General features: G+C 42.3%; 2 protein-coding genes across 2 annotated transcripts; one reads left to right on the plus strand and one right to left on the minus strand.

The window, feature by feature from the left end:
• The first annotated feature begins 1 nt into the window (after position 1).
• On the plus strand, positions 2 to 13,709 carry Tox4 (TOX high mobility group box family member 4). The gene is made up of 9 exons (XM_055621686.1): positions 2 to 261; positions 435 to 503; positions 5,749 to 5,991; positions 6,754 to 7,014; positions 7,323 to 7,553; positions 10,046 to 10,126; positions 10,783 to 11,526; positions 11,923 to 12,086; positions 12,625 to 13,709. The coding sequence occupies exons 1-9, from the start codon at positions 256 to 258 to the stop codon at positions 12,683 to 12,685; spliced, it is 1,860 nt and encodes a 619-aa protein (XP_055477661.1). The 5' UTR covers positions 2 to 255; the 3' UTR covers positions 12,686 to 13,709.
• Positions 13,710 to 13,938: 229 nt separating this feature from the next.
• Positions 13,939 to 21,942, minus strand: Mettl3 (methyltransferase 3, N6-adenosine-methyltransferase complex catalytic subunit). The gene is made up of 11 exons (XM_055621687.1): positions 21,719 to 21,942; positions 19,035 to 19,252; positions 18,552 to 18,956; positions 17,486 to 17,661; positions 16,586 to 16,802; positions 16,189 to 16,376; positions 15,797 to 15,835; positions 15,536 to 15,644; positions 15,374 to 15,439; positions 14,926 to 15,038; positions 13,939 to 14,171 (listed from the first exon to the last, which is right to left on the minus strand). The coding sequence occupies exons 1-11, from the start codon at positions 21,816 to 21,818 to the stop codon at positions 14,060 to 14,062; spliced, it is 1,743 nt and encodes a 580-aa protein (XP_055477662.1). The 5' UTR covers positions 21,819 to 21,942; the 3' UTR covers positions 13,939 to 14,059.
• Between the last annotated feature and the right edge of the window lie 2,627 nt (positions 21,943 to 24,569).

A 24,569-nucleotide genomic window follows, 5' to 3' on the forward strand; every position in this document is an offset into this window, starting at 1 on the left:
GAAATCCTCCCTGGCTCCGGAGTACCCGACACCGCCTCTAGGGCCGCCCCTCGCTCTTCTCCATGCCATTATCCCACCAAGCTCCAGGGGGCGACCGCGAGCCTTCGGGGAGCTCGGATCGCGACTGGTTGCGGCCAGGACTCCGTCCAATCAGCGGAGAGCGACGCTCCTTCTTGAGGAAGTGACGCGCTCGGAACTCATTGGGGGCGGTGGGAGCGATGCGGACGCTGAGACGCTGGTAGTGGCCCTGTGAAGATGGAGGTAGGCGCCGGCTCTGGAGGGTTGACGGGGGAGCGCGGCCGACTGGGTGGAAGCAGAAGCGGGGGTGCATGGCAGGGAGGAGCGAGGGGCCCCGGGGAGGGCTTGGAGGCCGGGGGTCTCAGCGCGCCACTGCTCCGCTCACTTATCCTCTGTGTTTTCTTTTTGGTTTACAGTTTCCCGGAGGAAATGACAATTACTTGACGATCACTGGGCCCTCGCACCCCTTCCTGTCAGGGGCCGAGGTGAGCGAGAGCTGCTGACGCTGGGGCGACGTTGGGCCTAGGCAGCGGTTGGAGCAGGACGGTGGGGGAGGGCGGGAGCTGGGGAGGACGGTGGCCGAAGCTTCGAGCGTCTCTAAAGGACTGTCGGGAGTTGAAGGGGGAGGATGGAGAACGGGAAGCGGCTGTCATCAGAAAACCAGGATGCGGAAAAGGCGGTCTATTTAAGGAAAGAGTTCTGTTCTGTATGGGAAGAACGAGTGGGATTGTCTCCTTTGGTTGGTGAAATAACTGCAGTAGTCTTGGGAGGCACCGAGAAAAGTTTTTTTCAGTAAAGAAGTTGAGATTAAAAAAAAAAAAAAGTAGCTTATCTATCAGGGGTTAACTTCGGACAGGCGTTAATTCTTGAACTCTGTAGCGGCTACGTTCATTGACATTTCTTCTCTGGTTACTTTTACCAATGTGGCTTCTGCTTGCTTTGCTAACGAAGGACAAAGGGAAAGAAATAGCTGCCAGAGAATGTAAAAGGAGCAGAATGCACCTGTTGCCAGTGGTTACAAACTGAGCAGATTACTTCACCTTTAGATCACGGTTGTCAAAAACAACTATAATAATAGGGTTTGTTAATTTTGTTTTACCTTTTGGAGATGGTGTAAGGAAGAAATAATGGTTGTTGGAAGGCTTAAGGCCTTTAACAAGGTCGCCTAAAAACATTGGAAAACACATGTTTACATTGTGATTCATAACAGCAAAATTACAGTTCTGAAGAAGCAAAAAAATAACAACTTCATGACTGGGATCACCCCAACATAAGAAACTGTATTGAAGGGTTGCAGGCAGTGTTAGGAAGGCTGAGAATCACATACTCTGGAATACTTTTGGTTGATAGATTTTCCTACTATAAGCATAACATTTACTTAGGCCAAGCAAAAGTGAAAGGTGCAGTGTATGAAAATTACCTAGTTTTTGAGATCTTGAGTCCTGGGCCTTCTTTTGAGGTTTATATACTTTCCCCCCAAAAAAGTGGTGTGAATCACTTGCATGTTTTTGTTTTTGCACTAAAAGTAGTTATTAATTGCTGTTGTGTTGGTTTGTCCTAAAATAAATCCTAACATTTTTATGGTTGAGATATAGATTGACAGTGAGTGGTTGTTAGCTTGCTTTTTTGTTGTTGTTTTGTTTTTAACATGGTCTCATGTAGCTCTGGCTGTCCTGTAATTCACTATGTAGATCCATCTGCCTTTGCCTTTACGAGTACTGGGATCAAAGGTATGTGCCACCACTCTCGGCTGCTAGTTTATTTTTTATTTTATTGCATATTCTCCTAAGCATAGGGAAGTGTGACTCAAATGAGTGGCAAAATTAGAAAGAAAATTCAATCTTGCACTTGGTGATTTTATCCCGAGTTCCTTCCAAGTGAGGTCTCCATGGTCTAATTTCATTGTTTGGCGTGCTGTAAGTCTCACATTGCCCTTATTTATAGTAAAGTTCATTTTAAAAATAAATACAAGGCTAGATGTGGTGTTGCACACCTTTAATCCCAGCACATGGGAGAGAGAAGCAAGTGAGTCTCTTTGAGTTCCAGAGCTACATAGAAAGACCCCCGTCTCAAAAAATAAATGGGAACAACTTTCACATTTATCCCACCAGTCTCTTATGAAATTGAACAGTCAAAAGCTAACTACATGAGAGATGGCACTTTTTCTGTCCAGGGACTGTGACTAGGTGGTGGAGCAGACCCTTGATCTCTAGCATAAGGATTCTAGGATTTCTTGATTCTAGAAAAAGGAAAAAGTTTTCCAGGCTTGGCTTCTTTGTTTTAATGGCTGATGATATTTTTACTGAGAAGAGGGAATACACAGCTATGTTTAAGCTCAATTTCAGTAGCTTCCTTTAGACCTGGGAGCGCTGTTATTGTTTCTATACAAGGTCTGCACTTTGTTTCTTCCATTCTGGGTGAAGTTTTAACCGTTATGTTTATGTTTGTTTGGTTTCGGGGGATGATTTCACCGTATAGTGATGGATGGCGGCAAACTTGCTGTGCGACCAGGCTGGCTTTCATTTGCCTCTGCTTCCTGAGTTCTAGGATTAAAAGTGTGTACCCTGGCTTTTAACCTTTATGCTAATGGATGTATGGGTTTTGTTGTGTCTGCTCTTATTTTGAGCCATCACAGATAACTTATAAGTAGGTGAAGTATTTTTTTTAAAGCAATTCTTTTCCAAGAACGGTAATTTTTCTAGTTGATTTGGTTTTTGTTTTGTTTGTCAAAAAGAACAATAGCTGTTGGGTGGTGGTGGCACATCCTCTAATCCTGGGAGGCAGAGGCAGGACAGTCTCTGTGAAGTCTAAGCTAACCTGGTCTACAGAGCAAGTTACAGGACAGCCAGAGTACACAGAGAGACCCTATCTCGAGAAAACTACAACAAAACAACAGCTGCCCTATGTACTAACCATAAAATAACTGAAAATTTTGACTGGTCAAGTTAGGAACTTCTTTATATCAAAATTCATCATTATAGGGACTGGAGAACTTTTACGTGTATGGGTGTTGTGCCTGCATATATGTCTATATGGCACATGCCTGGTACCCACTGGAGGTCAGTAGAGGGCATGAGATCCCCTGGGTCTGGATTTATACATGGTTGTGAGCCACCATGTGGGAATGGAACCTACATCCTCTGAAAGAGTAGCAAGTGCTCCTAACCACTGACATCTTTCTGGCTCTAATAAAGTATTTTTAAAATATATGGGTCAATTTTAGAGTTTTTGCTTACTGTGTAGAAGGCTCTGGGTTCAATCCTCCAGGCAAAGGAAAGAGGATAGAGAAGCACAGGGAGAGAGGATGAGAAGAGGGGGAAATGGTAGTTTTCATGTTGTTTGTCTATGAGTGCATGCAGAAGACAGAAGGCATTTGATCTCCTGGAGCTGGAGTGAGAAGTGGTCATGGGCCACCAGAGTGGGCGCTGAAAACTGAGCCTGGGTCTTTTGCAAGGACAGCAAATGTTAATTGCTGAGTCGTCTTTCCTGCCCCATTTCAGTCAGTATTTAAGCACCCTTTATTTTTAGTTTTAATTGCATTTTATTTACTACATATCTGTTCTCCCACACACACCTGCCCTGAAGGGGATTGGGAAGTGAAGAGTAAGTTCTCTCCACCACCATGTGGGACCTAGGGATTGAAAACTCAAGTTGTTAGTTGGGCGTGGACCTTATCCACTGAGCCGATTCACTAGCTCCTAGTGATTCCTTATAATCCACAAACTGGCCTTTCTCTCAAAAAAGCCCAGGGCCTAGGAACAGTTTAGATTAGTTGTTTTGCCTCTGGAGTGCTATGATTAAAGGTGTGTGCTGCCACAGCCAGCTTGTTTTGGACATTTTGTTATTGAGGTTTGTTTTGTTTTTGTTTTCTGAGAAAAAATGACTTTGTACTAACTCTATAGCCCATCCTGTTCTGAAACTTATGATAACCTTCCAGTCTTTTGCATGTTGTGATTATATGTGCACCACTGTTCAGGCTTTAATCTCCGTTTTTATAGATAAGGAAAACTTGCTCAAGGTCATATGAGCTGAGATAAGCCACGTTCTCTCTACAAAGCCTCTTGCTTATTACTTACAATACTGTATTGCTCCCAAATGCTTCTATTTTAGTTTTTTAGTGCCACAAGGAAAGTGCCACATATGTCTTAGGTTAGACATTGCTGTTACTTCTATGAATAGTGACCCCATTCAGAATAGGAGTGAAGCTGGGTGTGGTGGAACATGCTTGTAATTCCAGCAGTAAAGAGACTTGTCATTTTGAGACCAGGTCTTTAAAAGGAAAAAAGGCTGGGTATTATGAAACATGCCATTAATTTCAGCACTTGGGGAGGCAGAGGCAGGTGGATCTCTATGAATCTGAGGCCATCCTGGCCTACACAGTGAGTTCCAAGATGGCCAAGGTTATTACACAGAGAAACCTTGTCGGAGAATTGGTTTGGTGCTATGTGCTGAATTCTGGGTACCAAAATCTGGTTTTAGTCTGGATTGTTACATACATTGATAAGTATTGTGTAAACTTTACCCTCAGTTATCTCTAATTGGTTAATGAAAAAGCTTAACAGCCTGTAGCTGAGCACAAGAGGGGTAGGTGGAACTTCAATTCCCCATCTTGGGGGTGTGGAGAGAGGAAGAAGAAGTGGAGAAAGGACATGGTGATTAAGAATTGACCTGATGGCTGGGCAATAATGTCAAGAGCCTATAATCCCAGCACTCTGGAGGCAGAGGCAGATGGATCTCTTTGAGTTCAAGGTCATTCTGGTCTATGGAGTGAGTCCAGGACAGCCAGAGCTAGAACACAGAAACTGTCTTGAAAAACAAACAAACAAATAAGAATTGATCTGATAGACCAGAAACAGCTCAGGCAAGACCAGTGTGGCAAGTAAGTGAGGGCACATGGCTGGAAAACAAGACTAGCATAGAGGATTAGTATAAATGGATATCTGCCCACTTATTAGTAAGCTTTAAGCACCAGACCAACCTCCAACAAGGTTTCTCTGTGTTGTTTACTTGGGAGTTAAGAGGAGGTGATTAGAAAAGCTTTCTAAAATATAAATTATACTTTAAAAACCTTGTGTGAAAAACTAATAAACAAATAAATAAACAAGATTAAATAAATGAAAGGAGAGGGCAGGGAAGAGAAAAAAAAGAAGCACAAAAACCAGAAAGACTGAATTATAGTCTGATTTAGGAAGGGATTGAGTCTTTGCCAGGTACACTAATCTTTTTCTCCTTTAGTTTACTTTTTATTTTTTTAGGCAGTGTCTTGCTGTATAAGCTGTGCTGGCCTCAAATTCACTTTGCAGCTATTAACTATCCTTTTGTTATTGTTATTATTGGGTCCTAAAATCATGTACAAATAAGAATCTTAGTTGTTGCTAATACTGAAATTTCTAAAATGCAGAGATCCTAAGAAACTCTTTAAGTGCAAATATTTTAGAGGGAGGTAAGTTTTCCATGGCAGTATCTTTTAGGATTTGCTCCAGAGGAACGGAAAAAAGCAATGTGTGATTGCGTGGTCAACAGTGAATTTCTATGGTCTGAAAATTCAGGTGTAACCGTTGAGAAATAACTGGTGTCTGTTGGTATCTGTAGTGCATATTAAGCAGTGTCAGCTGTTTCCTTATTTGTGTTGACTTTTTAGAACAGGAGAAATAATTTAAGAAAAGATAGTAAAGGTTGAAAAGAGCCAGGCACTCTCCCTACTAATTCTTCCCCCCTTTTTCCATATAGACCTTCCATACACCAAGCTTGGGCGATGAGGAATTTGAAATCCCTCCTATCTCCTTGGACTCTGATCCCTCACTGGCTGTCTCAGATGTGGTTGGGCACTTTGATGACCTGGCAGACCCCTCCTCTTCACAGGATGGCAGCTTTTCAGCTCAATATGGGGTCCAGACATTGGACATGCCAGTGGGCATGACCCATGGCTTGATGGAGCAAGGCGGGGGCCTCCTGAGTGGGGGCTTGACTATGGTAAGAAGTGACATAGTTGTAGGCCCACCCATGCCCATAGGAATGGTTTAAGGAGAACACAAGCCCTCTATTCCCTGCTAAACTTGGGTAGTACTTGTATTCTGTTCTTAGAGCTAAAGATTCAACAAGGACTTCATTTTGCCTGAATGAGATTTCCCTGAAAAAATAATTTTAGATTGTAAAATATCCAGTGTTAACTTGAATATTTTGAAATGAAAATGATTCATATTTTTAAAAAGGGTTTTGTTTTTTGTAATAGCCTTCATATTCTGGTATCCAGGTATTTAAGTGGTACGTTGAGTGACTAATTAAAAAAATTGGCTGGGTCAAATACAGTAGTAATTGTAGACTCAGCTGTTAGAGGTGTTTAGGGTTTCCAGCACATTGTCAAACTAGTATCCTACAAATATAAGTGGGTCTAGCTTGCATGTTGTCATACCTACAGACTATACAAAATAAATTTTGTCCTTTTCTGTGTTTGAGTCAGGGTCTCACTATGTGGTCCCAACTGACTTAGAACTCACATATGTAGATCAGGATGGCCTCAAATGCAGATTCCACCACCAGCTTCTGCCTTCCTTAGTGTTGCAGTTAAGGGCAGGTGCCACCATGCCTGGCCTCCTAACATGTGTTTTATGTAGACAGATTGTCTGACATTCTGTAGGACTTAAATGATGATAGTCTACGTGAGCCAAGGATTTATAAGGAGCAGACATGGAACTTAATATTTAGTGTTTAATCAGTCTTTCTTGCTTCTCTCAGGACCTGGACCATTCTATAGGAACTCAGTATAGTGCCAACCCACCTGTTACAATTGATGTACCAATGACAGACATGACATCTGGCTTAATAGGACACAGCCAGTTGACCACTATTGATCAATCAGAACTGAGTTCTCAACTTGGTTTGAGTTTAGGGGGTGGCACTATCTTGCCACCAGCCCAGTCACCTGAGGATCGTCTTTCAACTACTCCTTCACCTACGAATTCACTTCATGAAGATGGTGTTGATGATTTCCGGAGGGTGAGGCATTCTCTGTCAGTCAATTCTACTGTTATTCTAGAGTAAAATGCTTATTGGATAAAGCCTAATCACCTTTATTTACTTGGTTGTTCTCAATCACTGTTCTTAGTGTCCTCCCATATGGCTTTCAAAACCATTGCTTCCATTTTTAGCTTAAATGCAATGTCTGTGGCTACTTTCCCTCCTTAACTGCTGAGCCATCTCTCCAACTTAGTTTTGCTCCCATCAAAACCTTTCACTGAAAGTTCTCCCGACCCAGTACTTCCCTTCTTCCATCTTTTAATTCTCTCCATTTTTCTCCCTGACAGCAACTTCCCAGCCAGAAGACAATGGTAGTGGAAACAGGGAAAAAGCAAAAGGCTCCCAAGAAGAGAAAAAAGAAAGACCCTAATGAACCTCAGAAGCCAGTCTCTGCATATGCATTATTCTTCCGTGATACTCAGGCTGCCATCAAGGGACAGAACCCCAATGCCACCTTTGGTGAGGTGTCGAAGATTGTGGCTTCCATGTGGGACAGTCTTGGAGAAGAGCAAAAACAGGTAAATAGAGGGTAGTGAACATTTTCTAAGTTTTTAGGTGGACATAATCTCAGTCAGTGTTCTATTGCTGTGAAGGACAACAGGACCAAGGCAGCTCTTTATAAAAGAAAGCATTTAATTGGGGCTTGCTTACAGTTTCAAAGGTTTGATTACTCCATTATCATCATGGAGTGTGGCAGCACACAGGCAGAGATGATGTTGGAAAAGTAGCTCAGAGGTTTATATCCAGATATTCAGGCAGCAGTACCATAGAGAGATACCGGGCCTGGCTTGGCTTTTGAAACCTCAAAGCCCACTGTGACAGTCCCTCCAACAAGACTGCACCTCCTAGTCCTCAAGCAGTTCCTGGTGACCAAACATTCAAACATATTATGACCCTGTGGGGGCCATTCTTAGTCAAACCACTACACATCTTTACCTGCTAGCTCTTCCATAATGGTATTCACACATTTGTTTGTTTTCAAGACAAGTTTTCTCTGTGTAGCCCTGGTTGTCCTGGAACTCAATTTATAGACCAGGCTAGCTTTGAACTCAGAGAGATCTGCCTGCCTGTGCCTCCCTGACTGCTGGATCTTAGAAGTTTTAGGAAAAAAAATAATTTTAATTATTTTTATTGAGTTGGGTAGCAAACCCAAAGCTTAATACATGCTAAGTGTATACTGTCCTACTGAGCTAAATCTCTAACCAAAAAAATCCATTACCAAACTATAAATGGAACTGCAAAATGGCTCATTAGGTAAAAGTCACATTCCTCATGGTGAAAGGGAAAGAGCAAGTTTCAACTTCTCTAATCTCTACATGCACAGCCGAAAACATACACATGTACACACAAAATAAATGACAAATTTTGTTACGAAAACTGCTTCTTTCCTAAGCTGTAAAATGACCACCATTCTCCTCTTACTAGAGGCGGATTCTGCCAGGTGCAGTGGCACACTCCTTTAATCCCAGACCCTGGGAGGCAGAGGCAGGTGGATTTTTTGTGTTTGAGGCTAGCCTGGTCTACAAAGTGAATTCTAGGAAAGCTAGGGCTGTTAAACAGAAGCCCTGTATAAAAAACAAACAATGACAAAAAAATGATCCAAAGGTGTACTCTGAGGTTCTCTGCCCACTTAAGTTCATACAGCTTCTACATGATAGGGTTGGGACAGTTTAGTGTACTTAATTTGAAATTCCATGTGACGTCAGCAATAGGGCCTCATCCCTCTTGTGTGACATAAGTAATAGTGCCTAATTCCTCTTATATCTTCAACTGTTTAGTATTTAGATTAACTTTCCAAAGCTTTGTGTTTTTCCTATTTGTAAAGTTAAGCTATTTCTTGGTAAGTTGCATGTTGAAGCTATCCCCCAAAGTTTCAGTTACGGTTTCATGAATGGTCTTCTCATCAAGTGTACGCTTGAAAAGTATAGTCTTTAAATTTAAACTAAATTTAAAAATCAACTGGTAATAGTGGTATGTGTATGTAGTCCCAGCTACTCTGGGGGAGGGGAGGGCAGGATACCTTGGTCCTAGTTATTTGGGGCCAACAACATACTGAGACTCACATACTATGTTTTAGGAAAAAGCAGCTGACATGGTAGCATACTCCTGTAGTTCTAGCACTTGGGAGGTCGAGGCAGAGGATAAGGAGTTTGAAGGGAGTGTGTGTGTTAGGGGGGTGGAGGGTATGAGTCACCACAGCATGAAGATAGCTGCAGTTATCATTATCCTACGTGCCTAAATCTTCTATCCAGGCAAATCGTCAATATCTAAAACAAAGCCGAATTTGTTATTGTAACATGTCTTAATTGTATGTTGCTGCTTTAATTCTCATCCTATTGGGTTAGTTTGGTGTTTCTGCTGTTCTTGCCTGGGCTTCTTACTGATGTAACCTAATGATAGGATATGGCTGGCTAGAGCTGGCAGTTATTTCCATCTGTTAGTTGGTGTGTTGTTGGCTTCTCCATATAGCCTCTCATGTGTTTTTTGTTTGTTTTATTTTTCAAGACAGGGTTTCTCTGTATAGCCCTAGCTGTCCTGGAACTGACTTTGTAGACCAGGCTTGCCTCGAACTCACAAAGAACAAAGTGTTCTACCTCTGAGTGCTGGAATTAAAGGTGCATGCCACCACAGCCAGCATCCACTCATGTTTTAAGTAGTATGGTAAATTCTAATATTCAAACAAGTCATAGAGATAGCTTAGATTCAAGAGAGGAGAAAATAGCCTTCAGCTTTGGGTGGGACAAGGGGCACACAAGAGGTAACGACTGGGTCATCTTTGACAACCTAACACATTTCTTAAGGGAAAAGTTTCTGAGTTGGGCAGTATTGAGCTAGGTAAACTAATGATCTTATAATTTGGAGGTGGTTTTATTTTTTTATATAGCAATGAGCATAGGCTGCAATTCACCTCAGTGATTTCACTGAAAGGAGTGGTCCATGAATGGTTGGACAGAGTTCCACAATAGATTTATCCTAGGAGTATGATTCATTTGCAACATCTTTCCTGTAGGTGTACAAGCGGAAAACTGAAGCTGCCAAGAAAGAGTATCTCAAGGCGCTAGCTGCTTATAAAGACAACCAGGAGTGTCAGGTAAGATTACAAAAAATAGATGCCTTAAACCACTTGTTTTTGTCATAGGTAAATCACATACATGCATGCACACAACAAAAACAAAACAAAAAAAACCAAACTGGGGAATTATCTCAGCAATTAAAAGCACTGGCTGTCCTTGGGAAGGACCTAAGTTCTGTTCTCAGCCCTCATATGGTGGCTTAGGACTATCTGGCTTAAGATCCAGTGCCCTTATGACCTTTTAAGGCATACATCTATCTGTGCAGGTAAACAAACATACACACAGAAAAACAAAACCTGTTGAACCTACTATTACAAAGTGTTAAAATATATTTAGTGCTTCCTCAGTTTTCATATTATAAGCTTTATAAATAGTCTGAGCTTATCCATTATTTCCAATATCTACTTAAGAAAGTACTGATTGCTGGGTGGTGGTGGTAGCTCATGCCTTTAATCCCAGCTTTCAGGGGGCAGAGGAAGGCAGATCTCTTGAGTTCAAGGCCAGCCTGTGAGTTCCAGGACAGCTAAGACTATACAGAGAAACTCTTCTCAAAAGAATTTAAAAAAAAAAAATCCTTATTTTTCTATGAGAGCTTTCCTTGGTGTCTTAAGGTTAAATGTGTGTTACAGTGCAGAGTAAATTACTTGTTCCTTTTTGTTTCGGTCTTTTCTAGGCTACTGTGGAAACAGTGGAATTAGATCCCATGCCACAGTCACAGACTCCTTCACCACCTCCTGTGACTACTGTGGACCCAGCATCTCCAGCACCAGCCTCAACGGAGTCCCCTGCTTTGTCCCCTTGCATTGTGGTTAATTCCACACTCTCGTCTTACGTGGCAAACCAGGCATCTTCTGGGGCTGGGGGTCAGCCCAACATTACCAAGTTGATCATTACCAAACAGATGTTGCCCTCTTCTATTACCATGTCTCAGGGAGGAATGGTTACTGTTATCCCAGCCACAGTGGTCACCTCCCGTGGGCTCCAACTAGGCCAAACAAGTACAGCTACTATTCAGCCCAGTCAGCAGGCCCAGATTGTCACTCGGTCAGTGTTGCAGGCAGCAGCAGCTGCTGCTGCTTCTATGCAGTTGCCTCCACCCCGACTACAGCCTCCTCCATTGCAACAGATGCCTCAGCCCCCAACTCAACAGCAAGTCACCATTCTGCAGCAACCTCCTCCACTTCAGGCCATGCAACAACCTCCACCTCAGAAAGTTAGAATCAACTTACAACAGCAGCCACCTCCTCTGCAGAGCAAGATTGTGCCTCCACCCACTCTGAAAATACAGACTACCCTGGTCCCCCCAACTGTAGAAAACAGTCCTGAGCAGCCTATGAACAGCAGCCCTGAGGCCCACACAGTAGAAGCAACCTCTCCTGAGACAATCTGTGAAATGATCACAGATGTAGTTCCTGAGGTAAGACTGTATTTTGTTTTCCTCTGAAACAAATAACAAAAACCTCAGTTGTGCCAGTTGGGGTTTTTTTGTTTGTTTGTTTTCATTTTTGAGACAGGGTCTTAACACAGGCCAGAGTATATGGATTCACTGTGTAGCCAAAGATAGCCTTGAACTTGGGTTTTCCTGCCTCTGCATGCCACCTTCACTTTATAACAAGTTATTTTAAAATAAAATTCTTAGTCAACATGTCATTCTGCTTAGCAGAGCTGTAAAGCATGGTATAAAGGTGAACAAGAACTCCCTTTTCTGCAACTCCTTATATGAAGGATTATGGTACCTGTTTCTCTACTGGTATGGGCAGTGTTTTGACAGGTAGGTATCAGTCTAATCCATCCTTATGCTCCGTGTCCTAAGGTCGAGTCTCCTTCTCAGATGGATGTGGAACTGGTGAGTGGATCCCCTGTGACACTGTCACCTCAGCCTCGATGTGTGAGGTCTGGTTGTGAGAACCCTCCTGTTATCAGTAAGGACTGGGACAACGAATACTGCAGCAATGAGTGTGTGGTGAAGCACTGCAGGTGAGCTTAACAGTTCTCCTAACTGAATTATTAGTGAAGTTAATTGTTAACTTGGTATCCTTCATTATGTCATCAGTATGACCTTAGGTAGAGGCGCTTGATATAAATGGGTAGGTGGGTGGATAGGTGGAAAGATTTATGATTTGAGATGTTAGTAGAAAAAAAAGAAAAAAAAAACCTTTGTTCAGTTGCTTAGGGATGCAGATGCGGCTCAGTTGAAGATTGTTTGCCTGGCATGAATAAGGAACTAATTTCAGTTACTAGTCACCTGCCAGAGAAATTGGTGAGGGGATAAGTAAGGGCAAAGTAGCAGAGTAAATGCTAAATGTGCGGTGATTAGTAAGTGAAAACTTTGGCCTTCTACCAAAATATTCCAGAGAATTACCTCTATCTGAAATGCCATGTGTGTCCTCTACAAGATAGATTAGCATTGTCACTATTCCTGACTTCTAGGCTATTTGATGATGACATTATACTTTGGATCTGTAAGGAGTTTATCTGTTTTTGCTGTAATAAGTTTATTGTATCTTTCTCATAGGGATGTATTCTTGGCCTGGGTGGCCTCTAGAAATCCGAACTCTGTGGTGTTTGTGAAGTAGCCTTCCTCTTCTCCAAGCCTTGAAGATTCATCTGCCGGACACGAGTCCAAAAGCCTGTTTTTGAAACACAAGCTGGGCTTCTGGTAGTGCCTGACCTTTACCCGTGCCCCCACCTCCCTTTTCTTTCTTCAGGAGAGGCCAGACTATGTAGCAGGGCCAGCGAGTTTACTGTAATTTAGAATTGCTTTTTATTCTCAACTGTAAACAAAATTACCAGGTTGATAGCACAGGAAAGGGTGATGGGAATATGGAAGCAAATCATAGGAGGTTATTAGAAGAAATGTGTCGGTAAAATTGCCAGGGGACTTGCCTAAGATGTTATTGGGAGAGTGCTTAGCTTGCTCCTAGGAAGAAACAGCACTGGGATGAGAGTGGTAAAATACATTGGTTTAAGTCCCAAATTAAAGAGGAATGGAAATACTGATTTAAAGAAAAATATACCCCCTTTGAAAGGGACTTGGTTATGACTTATCACAAAGGAAGCGGAGTTCAGTCTCCAGGCAGGAAGATAAGGAGTTCTTGGCCCACCAGTGAGTTTAAGGGCAGTCTAGGAAATATGAGGTTAAAGTCTTGCAGAACATGGTAGACTATGCCTTTAATCCCAGTATTTTGGAGAATATCTGAGTTAAAAGCCAATCTGAATTTACAAAGTAGATTTTGTCTCAAAAAACCAGGCTGGGTGTGGTGGCACGCTCCTTTAATCCCAGAACTTGGGAGGCAAAAGGTGGGTTGGATCTCTGAGCTTGAAGCTACTAGCTAGTGTTATATAGTGAGATCCTGTCTTAAGGTCCCTGCCCCTGACCCACTGACCCCTCCCCCTCCTCTCTCACCTCTGTTTCTGTCTCAGCACACTGGGCTGGAGGAAAATTACATCATCCAGGACTATCTTCTTTTCCTCTACAAGTATTATTTCAGTCAAAACTTTCTTTGCCTGACTTGGTTACCAGTTTTGCATGTAAGAAGCAGAACTCTATATACCCCTAATGAGAGGTTTTACAAAGTAAAGAAGTTGTGTTTGGTGAAACGTCTTTTAAATGTGCATTCATTTACATAATGCATAGGCCAATTCTTTTATATTCTCAGCTTTTCTTTAGCTGAAGATATATTGTTTTTTTGTTTTGTTTTTTTCTGAGAAATAAGCTACAGAATAATAAACCACCAAAGCCACATAGAATAAGCAAAACTTTAGAGCATGGTGAAACTCAAGAACACATGCTTGTGTCAAAGCCAGAATTTCACCTCAGAAATCCCAATTATAATACAAACGTTTATTTAAATACGGGGTGGAGGACAGTATCGAAATAGTAACACTCCTCTTAAGGTGTGGCCAATAGAGCCATTGCTCTGAATGCTTAGCTTTATAAGGAAGTGCTTCTACAAGTTCTTAGGTTTAGAGATGATACCATCCGGATACCTTTGCTTAAACCGGGCAACCACATCTGGGTCTAGTAGGTGTATCCCATCCAGTTGATTTCCAAGAGTAATCCTAAAACAAGGGGAAAAGAAGAGGTAAGCCTACTGTTAAAATATTTACACACTCTATTTTCTGGTACCTCCTGTCATCAGATGGTCATGCCAGGTTTCTTTAGGCTCAGGGTCTCACTTGCCCTGCCTGTCCTGGAACTCTCTATGTAGACTGGCTAACTTTCAACTCACACAGATCTGTCTACCCCTGCCTTCCAAGTTCTGGGGCTAAAGGTGTGCTCCACTATGCCCAGCCCATGTCAGTTTTTCATAAACAGCTTAACAAATTATTTGGCCGTGTTACTACTGGTACAGATGCAGATATTAAAACTGGCTGGACTTTCTTTCTTTCTTTGGTGGTAATGGTACTGAGGGCTGAAGCTAGAGGTCTTATATATATGCTGTAACATGCAGCTGTACCACCCCACCCCTTTTAGAGACAAATTAAATTCACTATATTAAATTTCACTGAATTAAATTCATTATATGGCCTAGGCAGACCTTAAGCTTGCAAAGGATCCTGCTGGATCTGTATATCTAAGGATTAGTAACTGATGTTAGCCAGGCCTATTTCATTCGTAGTCATTGCCAGTAAATAATCCTTGGATAACCTAAATGTTGTCGATTCCAGTAAAATGACCTAAACATAAACTTAAGCCATCTGAGTTCTTTAAAGCCCATTTGTGGACTACCAGAAATATATACAAGTCATTGACTTCTGTGTTTGATTATAAAGTTTTGTTCTTAGGGGCTGGCCTGTTCTCTAGTAATGTTACCAGTTGGGTTGCACGTTGTGTGGTCGTCCAAATAACTCAATCTTGCGGGTGCCAGGGGACAATCTCTCAATCATGCCATATATTTCATCTGGTTTATGACTGGTAGAACGAACCTAGAAAACAAAAACTCAAGCTACTTATTCAAGATTATGGTACTGCAGAGATGGCTCAGCAGTTACAGTTGCTCTTCCAGGGGACCTGGGTTCGATTCCCAGCACCCACATGACAACTCACAACTGTCTTTAACTCCAGTTCCAAGGGATCCAACCCTCACACAGACACAAATCCAGGCAAAATACCGATGCATATGAAATAAAATAAAATTTTAACAAGACTGGAATTCTAGCCCTGTCTATGATATCCAAATGAGAAAGAAATTGGAGACTATACCTGACAGGAGTAATTGTACTGAAAATATGAAAGCTTTAGATGCCTGGGGGACACATACCTCAGCTACAATCACATCGCAATCCAGACCCTGGTTGAAGCCTTGGGGGTTTCCTTTGACACCAACCTGCTCAATCCAGAGAACACTGTTACTTTATGAAACCAGTTTCCAAACTTTGAAACAGCTCCTCCTAAGTTGGACCTATTGGTAAGGGACACTCACCAAGCAGTGTTCCTTCCCATGGTTCAACCAGTGGCCTGTTCGCCCTGTCCTAATGATGCGCTGCAACTGATTTGTCTTCACCCAGATAATTTCATCCACCCGTTCATAACTGGAGCATAAGAGAGAACTAGAGCTTTAACCAGCTTCAGAGCTAAACACACACAAAGGCAAAGGTTGGCAGGGGTACTGAGAAGGGAACATGCAGCTCTTAAAAATCAAGTTACACTTCTCTCAAAAGAAGGCAACACAGTTTCTACTTACCCCCAGAGGTTCAGACACTCTCTGCCCAATTCCATAGCCCTAAAAAGATGTAAGGGTTAAGAACCTATCTGCCCATCTTTTTATATTTTTCCCATTAGAATATCTCATATATTAGAAACATTTACATGGAAAATAGCACTGGGGCATCAGAGTAGAATGGAAAGAAACAGCATCTCATCTGAATGACCTTATTTTTCTGAAATCAAGAGTCCCAAGTATGTGTGCTACAATCAAGCCTCACAGAAGGGGAAGATATCCTAAATTAGAGACATATTTATTAGACATCCTAAATTAGAGACATCTAATGCCTAAGAAAACCCAGGATTTTATTCCCCACCCACTTTTCATTCTATACTGTATTCACCCATACCTACATATCTGGATTTTATTACCTGCCTGTGACCCAGAGGAAAAGAAAGCCATCATCCTGCAGTACTGGTATATTGAGCCTGCGCATCTCATCATCTGTTAAGGTCCCATATGGTAGCTCCATGTGAATATCCCAAGGTGGGTCAGCCATCACAACTGCAAATTTGCCCAAGATACTGACGTCCAGGTAGCGGATATCACAACAGATCCACTGCATGAGGTAGTATTTGGTCATCTTTCCTTCTTTCACAGATTGATGGTTCCAAACCCTCTAACTCAAGTGTTCCTATCCCATTCCATTCCCATCAGTAAGCCAGGTTGCTATATTATTCTCTATTTTTCAAGATGTATGGATACTCCACTCAGTTTAGGTTTACAGCTGGAAATAGGTTTTCCAAGGCTGTCCGGAAATGTAGTTACCTGAGGTGGAAAGAGTCGATCTGCACTGGAGTCACCCCCAACACTCTGTGTAAGAGCAAGCTCCTGGCTTGGCGTATGTTCCTTGCTGCCAGGACCCTCAGAATCCATGCATGCATCAATTTCATAGTGAACATATTTGCAGGTATCCATGTGGAAACACGTGTTAAGGAAAGAGCAGTCACCTAGAGACTCATCAGTGTGCTTATTGATAATTCGTCTGGGAAGACAAAAAAGGGGGGAATCAGAATCAAGATGGTACTTAGAAGGAGATCATACAATTCAAATGCAACAGTCTCCCCAGTGCTAAAGAGCTTTAGTCTTTCTCTTGAATAAAGACTTGATCTGGGTGCAGTAGCTTAGGCTTATAATCCCACAGCACTGGTAAGCAGAGCCAGAAGATCAGAAAGATCATCCTTGAGCATGGCTGGCCTGAGCTACGAAACCCTGTCTCAAAAACAACAAAATGTGGACTTACTTCCCTTACTATACGAAAGAATTTACTCCAGGAAGGACCTTGGCTTGTTACATCCAAATAAAACACTGCCTAAGTGCAGGTCCCTAGTTTCTCCTAGACTTTTTTTTTTTTTTTTTTTTTGATACAGGGTTTCTCTGTGTAACCTCGGCTGTCCTGGACTCACTTTGTAGACCAGGCTGACCTCGAACTCACAGATCTGCCTGCCTCTGCCTCCCTGAGTGCTGGGATTATAGGTGTGTGCTTCTGTACCCAGCTTCAGACTTTAACTTTCATTACTGCTCAGGGACACAGATGACTGAGTAGAGAACCTTCCTTTTTTTTGAGCCTGTCTTCTTTCTCATACAACTGCCACCCCAAACAGGCAGAATACACTGAAAAGGAATTACTTCTTGGAAACCCTCCCACCTTTTTCCCTCCCAAGAGACCTGAAGTGCAGCTTGCGACAGGGCCGGTCAGCATCACTGGCTTTCATGCACTCTTCCTTGGTCCCATAGTCACAAAATTCTTGCACCTGGGCCCGACCTCGAGACCGAAACTTTTCAACAATGGACTGTTCCTTGGCTGTTGTGGTATTTAATAGCTCTAGGATCTCCTGACTGACCTGTGACAGAAGTAGCCTTGGTTTTAAGGGTTTGTAGATACATTATAACCCTTAAACTGCCTCCTCACATTAATGTCTGGTAATGAGAAATGAACTAACAATGTAGGAGAGTTGAAATGGGTTCAGTCCTCACAAGCATTTAGAATGGAATTCAAATACAAAGAGTATGGTTTCTACAACTAAGTAAGCTGACCTTATATCCCTAAGAGCATAATTTACCCTCAAAAAAGCTAACTTGTATTGCCTGGGTACTAAGAAAGGCACAGTGCTAGTATTTTGTTGTTTAGCTCAGTGTGCTCAATAATTCTGTAAGGGAGAATACTGCTTATCCTCATCAATGACCAAACTAACTTTTTAAAAGTAAGCTCAAAGTTATGAACATATGAGAATTCAATGTAGTTCAAATCAGAACAATTGTACTGATAATTTCATCAGTTTCCATAATGTGGTCCAAGTGAGTATCATTTAGTATTCTCCATTCATCTCCCTGTATTTACTTGAAATTTCTCTTTTTCTCTGAATCCTCTTTTGAGGATTCTTCCAGATTCTGTAAATAAGGACTTCCTCATAATGGCGCTATTGATGTTTTTGGACTAGACAGTTTTATTGGGGAAGAGGGGAGCTAGGGGTCCTACTATGCATTGTAGCATGTTTAGCAAAAACTTTGACCGCTACCTTCCAGTTGCTGTATCTATTCAGTGCCAACAAGACTCTCCCATGCTGTGATAACAATGCAGCTGGACACTGCCAAACATCTGGGATGGGGTGAAGGTAGAGGAAAATCATCCCAGTTGAGAACCACTGGTCTGTCTTAATTCTAAGAGATACTCCTTGTCCAAACAGTAATAAAACTAATTCCGAGCACAATGTGGGCTCCATATGACCCCTACCTTCTTGCTCTGTTGTTCTTTAGTAGACTGTTGGTTCAAAAGACTTTCTATCTCCAGATCAACATCTGACGCAGCATGCTTCCTTGATTTCTTAGCTGGCTCCTTAGCTGGTTCTGATATTGAAGAGGTCAGACCAGATGCTAAAGAGCTGGCAAAAGTAGCCACTGTAGTTGAGTCCTGTTCGGCGCGCCGTTTCTGCCCTGTGATGGTCCCTGCTACTTCTCCAAGGCCCTTCTTTTCTGCCACAGCACCCATCATGGCAGAGAGCTTGGAGTGGTCAGCGTAAGTTACAAGAGTGGGATGTGCATCATCTTGTAGGAGACCTCGCTTTACCTCAATCAACTCCTGGGCTGCAAATTTCTGTAAAAGGCTTTCTACTCCATCTTGAGTGGCAGGTGCATCTGGCTAGAGAAAGAAGAGCATAAGCCACTGCCATGAACAGCAGCAAATGTGTGATAAGTTCCAATTTTATGAGGTTATTACCGTAGAGATGGCAAGACGGATGGATACAGCATCAGTGGGCAAAGTTAAGGTCAGATCTGAGAGGTGGTGTAGCAACTTCTTCTCTAACTCAGGATCTGTAGCTAATTCAGGAACTACCGAAGTTGTGGTGGGCTTAGGGCCACTAGAGGTAGGTGCGGTGGGCACTGGACTATCGCTACGGAAGGTTGGGGACAGTGCTGCTTCTGGATTCCTTAAATCTAAAAGTGAGAAAAATACAGTGAAAAGGGTCAATAAGGGCAAAGTTTTCATTCCTCGGGATCAAATTCCCCAACATTCCTAGCATACACACCTTTCACTTCAAGTTCTCTCACCAGCATTAACTCTAGATCACCTTTGAGTTATGTTAGCATTTGCTGTTTTGCCAAAACAATCCCAGTTTTACTGAGAACTACTCACCCTTTCTCTTTTCGGGTAAAAGTCTTCTAATTCTCTGCCCTCACTGCTTCAAAGAAAGTAAAGCAGCATGGTAAATTTACAGGTCTCTGCCACCTGTTCCTTCTCTCAAATGATACAATTAATCCAAACTTTAATTTAAAATTTGAAAATGAATATTTTCAATTATCAAAACTGGGATCTGATTATCTTTTCCAGCGATAGATTTTGAATTTTTAATGAATCATGGCTATTGGCCATCAAGAATATGTTTCATACTTAACAAACACCAGGCAAGCCCTTGGAATACTTGGCTAATAGCCTGGTCAACAAGTGAAGGTTTGAGCATATTTCCACCAACTGTACTCATGGAAAGGTCATGGAAGTACTTTGAAAGTTTGGATGAGTTAGAATAACTGGCCTTAGCTTAAAGTATACAAGAAATTAAAATAATAATAATTACTATGTAGTATACTTTGAAGAGTATAAGAGAAAGACCTGCATTTAGCAGGACTATGCTGGTTACTAGACTCTTGGAATTCAGATATCCTGCAAGTCTAATAAATTTTAAACTAAAACAGAGTCATAATATTAGGAGCAAATCCTAAACTTTCTTATTCAAATTATAAATCTGAAGTACCAAAAATTACTTTCAATAAGCAAATACTGATATATAATGATAATATAATGATAAAAGCACTGCAACAAGGAAAGACAAGGTACTTTTGAACAGGAATTCATATATCAAATAATTTTAGTGTTACACATTTTCTTGATTCAAAGTATGCCAAAGGGGTTAATATATGTTGTGGAAGCCAGGTGTGGAAGCCTCGCTTCTCAGGAGGCTGAGGCAACAGGGTTCCACGTTCACAGAATGTTTGTGCTAAGGAACAGTTCATGGCCTAAGCCTAGTTTGGCAAGACTGTCTCAAAATATAAAGTTAAAAAGGCAGCTGGGCATAGTGGCACATTGCCTTTAATCCCAGTGCTAAGGCAGAGGCAGACAGACCTCTGAGTTTGAGGCCACCTTGGTGTACACAGCAAGTTCCAGGCCAGCCAAAGTTAATGGTAAGAACTGGTCTCAAAACAAAAACCAAACAAATATATAAATTAATGCTTGCTCAGCATGTAAAAAACCCTAGGTACAATCCCAATAACAACCCTCCCCTCCACTAAAAAAAAAATCAGTTTGATAAGAGTCTATACAAATATCAGTTTTTTACTTGTTTTTGTTCTTTTTTTTTTTTTTTTTTTCACGTAGCTCTGGCTGTCCTGGTACTCACTACGAAGACCAGAGATCCACCTGCCTGTGCCTCCCAAGTGCTGGGATTGAAGGCATGTGCCATCATGCCTGTCCTAATATGGGTAAGTTTTAAACCAAAGTTTATGACTACTTTGTCATGTAGATGTCTAGTTTTTCACAGGGCCTTTCTATTTAGTTCAGGCTGGCCTTGAATCTACTATGTAGCCCAGGGTATCCTGAAATTCTGCTGATTTACCCTTCCAAGTACTGAGAATACAGGCATGAGCCATCATACCTGGCTTGTTTGTCTGAGAGAGGGTGTGCTTAGCCCAGGCTAACCTAGAATTCTCCAGCCTCCTGCCAGGTTTATAGGCAAGTGATGCCAAGCCTAGCTTGTCGGAGAGATTTTGAGATGCTTTTTAAATCAGGTCTTATATTAACCGTTTTCCCACTTATACTGCGTGCACCACCGCCCAGTCTGGCAATTCTTATTATATCTTGATTTTGTAGTTTTTCTGTCATGTCAGTTTACTTTGGGAAAACTGTCCGTGACCAAAATAAATGTTAAATTAGTGAGCATTTTTCATGGTTTCAATTTTCTAATTAAAGCTTTAGAAACATCATTTTTAATGTAATCTAACCCAAATTCTGTGTAAAGAAGTGACAGTGACAAAGCAAACGCTACAACTAAGGTAGAATAAAGACCCACAGAAGCAACAAAAAGGGTTTTTGCTTACTCTCAGAATAGAGTACTTCGAGGCATCACAGAGTCAACGTTCTCTATGAACAGGACTGGAGTGGGCTATTGGAGGGGAGTGGGGCTCCGAGTTGGTGTGGTGAAAGCTTGGAAAGCACACCCAGGAGAAAGAGGTACCGCAAGCTGCCTGCAGGTGAGCACAGGTTTCAGCTACTCGGGGGAAAGATGGGCTACCACCGTCTGAGAAGTGCGGTAAATGGGTCGCTCCGGATAGGGCGCAGAGCCTGGGCTGTCTCTCTCTCCTGGGGTCCCTCGTCCCTCCCCGACCCTCCCCGGCCGCCCCGCACCTCACCTAAATGCCCAGAGTCCTGCTTCCGCCGCCGCTGCAGCCTCTCACGAAGCGAGTCCAGTTGTTTCTTATGGGCCTGGATAGAGCTCCACGTGTCCGACATCCTAGTTCCCGGCGCGGACTCGGCTCGAATCAGGCGCAGGGGACTAACACCTCGCTCCCCTAGAACGACGATACATCCAGTTCTCACGCGGACGCCCGAAGGCCAGCCGGATGAAGAGCCAAGATGAAAGGCCACTTCCGGTTTCGCGAGCGCAAGCTTTAGGTGTTGGCGAAACAGCGGATGCAATCCTCACGGTAGTTCTCGCTCGCGCTTCCGGAAGCGCTGAAGCTGTAGTTGCCATGTTGGTAGCTGGCAGGGCGGCCATGTTGATTCTTTAAGTCATTAGAGACCATACGTTGAAATAGCGGGAATAGAACACGTGTGGGTGGTTGGCGGATGGATAGTGTGTGGGTTAGAGCTAGATGGGCAGCATCGGAGTGAACAAATTCTTAGTCTGGTTGACTGTATACTGTGGGTCACGCACGTGCTAGCAAGCCCTATAGCACAGATGTGCGCCCTTCAAGACCCAGATTTTCTAAATTAAAGATTATTCTTTTCTTTTCTTTTTATGTGTGTGAAGACATGGAGTTTAACCATGTGGCTGTTCCCAGTCCCCAACTCACAATCCGCCTGCCTCGATATCCTGAGTTCGGGGGTGTCAGGCATGTTCTAAGACAAACACCATTTTTGCAGCTGGAGGGAGTACTTTTTAAAAATGTACATGGACTGGGGAAGTGCAAGTCTGAGATTCTGAGATTCCCAGAACCCACAGAAATTTAAGGCAAACTGTGTGTTGTGACAGATTTACTAATTTTTTAACCTTAATTTTGAAAAAGATGTATTTTTGAGTATGAGTGTTTGCCTGCATGTATGTACCACATAGGGCCCTTGGAGGCCAGAAGACGGAGTCTTCCTCGTGAACTGGAGTTACAGTTGCGATCTGCAATGTGGGTGCTGGGAACTGAACCTGGGTTCAATTCTGTAAGAGTAGACCGTGCTCCTTACCACTGAGCCATCTCCCCCAGCCCATGGTTAGACAGTTGTAACCTCAGTGTTGGAAAGACAGAGACCAGTAGAACACTGGGGCTGACTGGCTAGCAAACCTACTCAGAAACAAGAGCTAAAGTAAAATATTTCCATTATTTTCTTGTGTATGTTCATGATGCTGGGGGCTGAATCCTGGGCTTCAAGAATGCTGAGCAGGTTTCTGCCGTAAGCTGTATCTCCAGCTCAGAAATCACTGCTCTTTTAAGGTCCTTAATGTGTGAAATACACACACACACTTTATACATACATTTATATATATATATATATATATATATACATTTATATGGACTACCATTGGGCTATGCAGCCCAAGATTAAATAATTATATACACACACATATATATATGATTTGAAATACATATCCCAGACTGGCCTCAGACTCACAGAGATCCACCTGCCTCTGCCCCCCAAATGCTGAAATTAAAGGCGTGTGCCACCTCACCTGGCTATAATTTGAACTTTTGAGCTTTAGCTGTTCTGTCAATTTTAGTGAAGATATCACAGTTTACTGGATTAAGTTGGCAGCATACAGTTGTATAGAAATTAACAACCCTATTGTTCTAGAAATGTTAAACTATTGTTTTCCACTTGTACAGAGGTAACAAGACTATATTACATGTAAGGTCTTGTCTACAGTAGTTTGATTACTAAAACTAATAAAATATGACCTAAATAATCAAAGCTTTTTTTTTTAAAGGGTGTTGGGGGTATAGTTCATTGGTAAAGCATGTACCTAGTATGCACAATGCTAGAGATCTATCTCCAGGGCAGCAGAGCAAATCAGAGTGTGAGCCTGATGATGAGCAGACATTACACTTCTCACACTCCGCTTTGCCTCCGTGTTGTGGGAGTTGGTTCCACAGATGGTCACAGAGTCTCCAGTTCTTCACATTCTTAGGTGGGATGGAAGACCTTTCAATTCTTCCTATTAATTTTATTTTTTCCTTTTGAGTGTGAACTGGTTTCCACCTAGATTTAGTAAACAAAATGTGGCAAGAGTGATATTTCCTGTGTTCTAGAACCGAGACTCTTAAGATTTGCACCTCATATTTGCTCTCCTGGATCCTGGGTCTTCATGGGTGTTAAGGTGAAAAGAGGGGAATATTTAAAGAATTAAAAATGGCAAAGAAAAAAACAAGGGAGGGGAAGCAGCATTTCACCCATCCATCCAAGGTGCCAGAATTGAAAGGCCATGAATTTTCTAGCCTAAATTGATGCTTCCTGTACTGATTTCTCCACAGAGAATATAGACAAGACATTCTGCCCAGGCAACCGTGGAATCATGAATATAAAACTGCTAAGTGATTGTACACAGTAATAATGCAAAGTTCTAAAATGATTTGTGACATAGTGGTGTTTTGTTTTGTTTTTGTTTTTGTTTTTTGTTTGAGACATGATTTCTCTGTGTAGCCATGACTGTCCTGGACTCACTTTGTAGATCAAGCTAGCCCGGAGCTCACAGAGATCCACCTGCCTCCCCGAGTTCTGGGATTGCAGGTGTGGGCCACCAGGCCTGGCTGTAGTGAATTACTTAAACACCCATACTACCACCCAACTTTGCATGTATTTAGTTCTTTGATTGAATGTTGTAATTTTGTTGTTTCAGTCCTGCTCAAACTTTTTCTTTTTTATAGCATCAGAAGTGACCAGGACCTCACATGGCCTCATCACTCATGTTTTGGGACAGGGTCTTAGGTGATCAGTGTCCTCAGCTCTTTTCTGTTCTTACATAGCCTTACTGAATTGTCCAGGCTAGCTCTGAAC

Source organism: Psammomys obesus, unplaced genomic scaffold (assembly GCF_907164565.1).
Source record: "Psammomys obesus unplaced genomic scaffold, mPsaObe1.curated_primary_1811, whole genome shotgun sequence".
NCBI lineage: Eukaryota > Metazoa > Chordata > Mammalia > Rodentia > Muridae > Psammomys > Psammomys obesus.

Bases quoted from the DNA above. Each gene is read 5' to 3' on its own strand.
- Tox4 (XM_055621686.1), top strand. The intron at 7,015-7,322 runs GTGAGGCATTCT...TCTCCCTGACAG, and splicing joins GTGTTGATGATTTCCGGAGG to CAACTTCCCAGCCAGAAGAC. The intron at 11,527-11,922 runs GTAAGACTGTAT...CCGTGTCCTAAG, and splicing joins TCACAGATGTAGTTCCTGAG to GTCGAGTCTCCTTCTCAGAT.
- Mettl3 (XM_055621687.1), bottom strand. From the start codon at position 21,818: ATGTCGGACACGTGGAGCTCTATCCAGGCCCATAAGAAACAACTGGAC. The intron at 16,377-16,585 runs GTAACTACATTT...TACCTCATGCAG, and splicing joins ATCGACTCTTTCCACCTCAG to TGGATCTGTTGTGATATCCG. The intron at 15,039-15,373 runs GTATGTGTCCCC...TTTGTTTTCTAG, and splicing joins GCGATGTGATTGTAGCTGAG to GTTCGTTCTACCAGTCATAA.